The 6,525-nt window shown below is 41.4% G+C and overlaps 1 protein-coding gene across 2 annotated transcripts; it reads left to right on the top strand.

The window, feature by feature from the left end:
- Positions 1–752: 752 nt before the first annotated feature.
- nlrc3l1 (NLR family, CARD domain containing 3-like 1) lies at positions 753–6,472 on the top strand. Of its 2 annotated transcripts, XM_044042072.1 has the most exons (7): positions 753–864; positions 1,883–2,157; positions 2,346–2,444; positions 2,572–2,649; positions 3,317–3,425; positions 3,523–3,760; positions 4,092–6,472. In XM_044042072.1, exons 2-7 carry the CDS (start codon positions 1,970–1,972, stop codon positions 5,657–5,659), a joined length of 2,280 nt encoding a protein of 759 aa, XP_043898007.1. In that variant the 5' UTR covers positions 753–864; positions 1,883–1,969; the 3' UTR covers positions 5,660–6,472. The 2 variants fall into 2 exon arrangements, with proteins under 2 accessions (XP_043898007.1, XP_043898008.1); XM_044042073.1 differs by lacking the exon at positions 753–864 and having other exon boundaries at positions 1,976–2,159; positions 2,347–2,444.
- The last annotated feature ends 53 nt before the right edge of the window (positions 6,473–6,525 follow it).

Below are 6,525 nucleotides of genomic sequence, written 5' to 3'. Positions count from 1 at the left end.
AAAGGCAAGAGTGCTAACCACAACACCAACAACACCTATCGTGGCCCTATTCAATATGGCCCTATTGAAATTTCAATGGTTATTATTTTGTAATATGTGTTAACCCTTATGGACAGTTGTGCGCATTTTACACCCTTTCCATTCTTTGTCTTTTCATCATTTTGGCTGTGTTGTAAAACGGAGTCCTTGTCAGATGTGAAATCAAGTCACTAGCAGACTCGGCTGAGTTCACTCAGGCTACGGTACAGCTTAAGTCCAACTGTATATGTACATAAAACAGACATCAAAATGGCACACAACAGTCATTCATTTACTTGGTCATTCGTCACATTGGATTGCAATGTGATGTAAAGAACTGTCTGATAATTCCGTATACGGCAATAATATGTGGAAAATACAGTATAAATAACTCTATTTAACACAGCAACAGTTCAGTAAGTGGCTCGTCCAAAAACGCCAGCACTAATCCCCCGTCATACACACTACTTGTCCCCCATACCGCCTTGTCGCTGCTCGCGCCTCCGTCACACAAAGCGCAGTGTCGTGGAAACTTAGTGGTAACAAGGATGTGTTTAAATGATGCGCCTCGCTGTTGTTCACACACGTGCAAATAAATAAACAAATAAAAAAATATACAGGAAGATATCATTTATTTATTTGTCTCGAGTGGTGTTATTGTTGTTGATGTTGCAGTTACACTCCAGCCCAGTAGGTGGTAGTGCGCTTTTTTTTTAAATGACTGCTAACCGCAGAAGAAGAACGTTGTGTTTTTTTGAAGTGAAGCAGAAGAGGTAACTGGCAGAAGAATCGAGAAGGAAAAGTAAAACACACCTGGCTAAGTTGTTTTCACTCAGTGAAACGAAGGTTAGTCTTATTACTCCTTGAATAAATTACGAGTGTGTTTATTTTGATTACCGCGCAATTTGTGGTCAGTGGAAAAACAGTGTTTTGAGTTAAGCTAATACTAGCTAATTTGCGGTCATCCTGGATTCACGGTTTCCACCTTTTAATTCATTATTTGACTAAACTCGGATAAGTTAAAATAGATTTTTTTGACGTGACAGAATATCTCTGTCGCGTGGAAACGTCATGGTGGAACTCTTATGTGTATGTGTTTGTGCTTTATTGCGTCTTTCTGTGCTTTTTGTGTGTGTGCGCGCGTGTGAGACACGTAAACATCCAGTCACTTGTAACCTTATCGATCAAACGTGTAGGAATCTTACATCAATGATTGATTAATAATCCACAGCATACACTTGATATACAACTTAGTACATTGCAGTATTGTTGGTGATTGTTGTGACGTTTACAAACATGTGTTGAGTTGGTAACATGTTTTAATCCTGCAGAGTTTGCCTTTGTATTTTTGTGTCTGAAAACTGAGCCCAGACAATCATACGCACTAGGGGGAGGATACATGGTCCATGATACCACCACGACTTACAATGATTCGGTGACAATCAATATATTCCAAGGATATATAGTGGATAAAGTCTATCTCGCCGTAAACGCCCACTTCTTTTGCCAAGTAATTTCCGCCCAAGTTCACCTCGTTCATTCGTGCAGCGCCGCTGTGAGGAGAAATGAAGTACTGACGCCAGGCGAGTGAAACTGGAAGGCACTGTTTACTCTAGAATTTTTTTTTTTTAAATTAGTTTTCATTGCCGAATAAATGTCAAGTTAATTTAATAGCTATCTATGGACATACGGTATACTTTCTTTTAAAAGTAATGCAGTATTGTGCAGAAAGGAAATTAACAAAGTGAATAAGCCACCAAAAGCTAAAACCTGAAAAATGTATTGATGCACAACTTACTTTTACACCCCAAAAGACAAAGACTTTATCACACTTTTATTTTCTTCCATGTCTGTTCTTCTGCAGGTACAGCGGTTACTGTCAAAAGTAAAAGCAAAATGTGACCCCAGTTTGTGCTCGTGATGTTCGTCATTGGCCGATCATTTCCATGACATGATGGATGTCTCAGAGATGGAGGGGGTGGTGGAGACGATGAGCATGGAGTCTGACAGCTCTTCTATTGGGGATGCAGTGTCTGGCAGAGGGCAACAGGGTGCGTCCAGGGACGATGACGAGTTGTACATCCCAGAGAGAAGACCATCTCTGGACCTGGGACAGAGTCCAATGGACACCATCCACTGGTACTGAGATTTTTACCCATACTAGCCCTAAATGTCCATAATGTAAAAATGAACAATTCTTCTCCCTGATGAAACTACAAACCTTTCTTTCACTTTCTACTAAGTATAAAGCAATTATTGGGCAACTTGTCTTGTGTGGTGAATAAGCAATTAACAAACAATTAACATCTTTCCTTTTTTTTTATCAGGTTTTTTATGGACCGTGCCCAGTCTCCAGCTCAGAGCTACAAGTCAATGACCAGTGATGGCTTCGTAGAAATGTATGACGACAGTGAATCTCCCACAAGGTACAAACACATTAAATCAAAGCAGTAGCTGAGCCATAGCAAAATACCGTAACTTAATGTTCCTCTTTCTGTATCAAAGGAGAGCATCGCTTCTCCACTGTAAACCTGGTTTTTGTTGTTTTTTTAGGATTCAACTGGCCAGAACAGATTCATACTCAAGCTGCTACTCCTGGGACAGTGATGATTGTGAAAAGAGAATCCTCAAGTAAGAATTGCACAATATTTTATTTTATTTTTTTAAATATGTGCCTGCTGTGCACTATGGATGTGTCCAAGGGAATACTGGCTGAGCACAATTGCCTTTACAAGCAACTCCATAAGCCCAGGGAGACAATCAATGAAGTGCTGAAGAAAAGGGAGAAGCTTTTATAGTGTAGTTACTGAAGTCTCACAGGGAAGACATCAAATATGTGCTTACAAAGACTTCCCAAAACCTATCGGACATCTCATTTACTACTTTTGTGCCATCTTATTAAGTCAAAATGTGTTTTCTTTTTTGGGCAGCATTAAATGAAAGTCCCTCTATCATTTTATCATCAACCAAGAGCACATTTTTCCACTCAGTAAAATTATAAGCACTACATTAGCACCCGACAGTAGAAATGTGGAATATAGGTTTTTTATCTAATGCAACTTAAATTTGCATGTATCTAAAGCAGACATTATTTCAGTCCTATTCTACTCCTGGACTTCCTGCTTAGCCACTTGTTTCTTTGTGTCCCACCCTCCTAGCAGTTCTGAGAATATGGGGTCACTGACCATAAATGCCTCTGTACCTGCTTGTATGGTGGACACTCCAGTAGAGGGCTGCACCTCCTTGACTTCACTTGACTTGAAAATGTGTGTAAATCTCTCCACTGTGGCTTCCCTAGGGTTAAAATCAAAGAAGAGACTGTCTCAGAGCACCCCGACACACCTGAGGAAATCCAAGACTCAAATGAGTTTAAGCATCCTTCTGTGACAGTGAAATTCACTTTCGAGGTCAGTGTGGGTTGTTCGAAAGAAACGGCCTATAGAACACCCTTCAGCTGACAACTACACTGAACACTGTCTTTCTTCATTTTTCTTTTGGAATCAGGCGATCAGTAACACCCTTGGGAAATTGTCCGAGAGAGCCCTCACAAAATTCAAGACGATGTTGTGCACGCGCTGCCCACGGTCATTCCACGCGGATGTGCAATACATGGACATGGTGAACCTCGTGGACCGTTTGCTCGAGTGCCACAGTCTTGCGTCTTTGAATGTCACCGTGACTATACTAGAGGAGATAGGGGAGAAGAAAATGGCTGCTGATATCCGGAACGTGTGCGTGAGAAGTAAGTATGCTCCACTACATCATGATGGAGAGGAACTTGACTCATAAATAAGAGTTACAAATGTGTTCAATGAGTTGTGTGTAACTTGGAATACTCACAAATGCATGTACAAATCCACATTAAAATACTAAGCAATTTATGCACATTTGTACAAATGCAAACATCACAAACTAAATATTTTGTGGGCAGATTTGAACTCTAACTTCATAAATGCCATTCAATGTTTAGCTTCCGGTCCAAAAAATGTTCTAGTAGAATTGTGACATAATTGTGACTTAATGAAAGAAATGGGAGATATATTGAACATGCATTGTCTTTTCTTTCCTTCCAGATGAAGTACGTTATGATTTAAGTGAGACTCTAAAGAGGGAATATGGTGAAATGTGTGTGAATATGGACGGACGTGAAGAGAGGAGGCCCTTTGACGATATCTATGCTAATCTCTACATTAGCTCAACATGTGACAATGGCCCAAATATTGAACATGAGGTCATGACCATTGAAAAACTGGATTCTAACCAGGAGCCGGGGAAACCGCTGTCTACCGAAGATATTTTTACAACAAAAACGATAGAGTGGTCCAGCAAAAAGTTAATGTTGATGACAGGAGTGGCAGGTTCAGGAAAGTCCATGGCAGTCAGAAGGTTAATTCTGGATTGGGCTAAAGGACAGTCTCATCATGACGTGTCCTTTATTTTTCCTCTTTCGCTCAAAGAACTTAAACAGTTTGAGGGTTCTACGATCTCCCTTTTAGAAATAATACAAACACTTTACCCAGAAGCAAAAAAACTGAGGAATGGGGATTTTAGATGTGAAGACTGCAAAATAATGTTCATCCTTGATGGAATTGACGAGTACAATGAGGTGCTCGACTTTTATAACACCACGCTCCTCAGTGACCCCACGAGTCCCGCCACCCTGAACATTATTGTGGTCAATCTCCTCAGAGGGAGGCTGGTCCACCACGGTCTGCTCCTGGTCACCTCTCGGCCACAAGTACGGTCCTGCATTCCATGGGATACGCACTACGATGAGATGGAAGTGCGTGGCTTCTGTGACCCTTACAAGGATGAGTACTTTAATAGGAGATTTAAAGACCCAGATCAAGCAGCACAGGTTCTTGCCTATATCAACTCTGTCACAACGCTCCGCATCATGTGCCATCTGCCCTTGTTCTGCTCGCTAATTGCCGATGAGTACGATTGCGTGTTTAGAAAGCAGGGGACCCGGACAGAGCTGCCCAGGAGCATCACTTACATGTACACAAAGCTAATGCTCGAACTTGCACAGAGGAGGAGAGGTCCAGAGTGTAGCTCAGATAAAAAGAGAGACCTCCTCATGAATCTTGGAAAAATGGCACTTGAAATGTTGGAGCAACACAAGTTCAAAGTGGCCATGTATGACTGGAAAAATACTGAAATGGAGGAGGAGGCGGTGAATAACAGCGGCCTGTGTATGGAGTACCTCACAAAACCGCTCATTCTGTTTGATGAGAAAATGCTGAGCTTCATTCACCCCACTGTGCAGGAGTACATGGCTGCCCTGTATGCATTTCTCTCCTTTACAAATGAGGGCAAAAACATTTTTGAGGAACAACTGAAAGGAAAAGGAAAGTTCAGGGGGATCTTCAAGGTACCCAAAGTCACTGACCTCTACAAGGCCGCTGTGGACAGAAGCCTGTCCTGTGCTGACGGCAAACTGGACATTTTTCTACGTTTCCTGTGTGGAATGGCATGTAGGACCAACCTGGAGCTCCTCCAGCCATTTCTCACCTCTTCTGCACACCAGTCATCAGTGGTTGAAGATGTCGCTGCTCTCATCAGGAAGAGGATGAGAGAGAAAAGGTTTCCTGGCAGGAATGACAATTTGCAGCGTTGCTTGGCGGAGTTGGGTGTGTAACTTCACCTCAGAGCCAGAATCATATTGATCAGACTATTAAACACAGATCCCCGGATGCCAACTGTCAATAAACACCACAAGAAAACAATGGAGAACATGATCCCCTCCTTCGTCAGTCAACATGTGCACTACGTTGAACATAAGTTGGAGCCATAATCATCTTTTCATTTCCTCAGTCACACCCAAAGGGAGATGTTATGATTAAATGTGTGTTAAAAGGTCTAGTGTGTAACATTTAGGAGAGTTTATTTAAGCAGACATATTTTGATTTGTTTACGTAAAAACAAAGAGTGACTTCTGAAGCAAATGGAGGGCTGAGTGGAAGAGTCCTCAGTCTGTTGCAGTCTGCAGTCACACCATTAGATGTCACTAATTCTTATGCACTTGACCTTTGATGTGATAGATCAGTGTGAGTTTTGTTCTGCTTTCATAGAATTCAGGATGTTGATGTACACTCGATTATTGCTGGGGCTGCCAGTTTGGGCTCGACATGATCTACTATTTCAATCACTCTAAATATGCACCGTTAACACACAATCCTGAGGATTATGGTGTACGGCTTGAAATAAAAGGTGCCATAATATATAGGGAAATGACTTTGGGGTTTTATGTGCATTGAACACTTTAGCTTTGCGTTCTTAGAGTGTATATATATATATATACACTCATGTGCTACAACATTATACAAGTTAAAGATGGAATACTACCAACGCACATACAGCAAAGCAACTGATGGAGAATCCTCTTTATATCCTGCACTGGAAAGACTTGTACCGTTGTATCATAGTCATGTAAATAAATGACATTAGTTGAGATTGTTCACCACATTTGTATCAAGGCCACATTCAGGTCCACTTTGAAATGTT

The sequence above is a fragment of the Solea senegalensis genome, linkage group LG13, assembly GCF_019176455.1.
Source record: "Solea senegalensis isolate Sse05_10M linkage group LG13, IFAPA_SoseM_1, whole genome shotgun sequence".
Taxonomy (NCBI): Eukaryota; Metazoa; Chordata; class Actinopteri; order Pleuronectiformes; family Soleidae; genus Solea; species Solea senegalensis.
The sequence above is the reverse complement of the archived record's forward strand: the minus strand, read 5'-3'. Positions and strand labels throughout refer to the sequence as shown.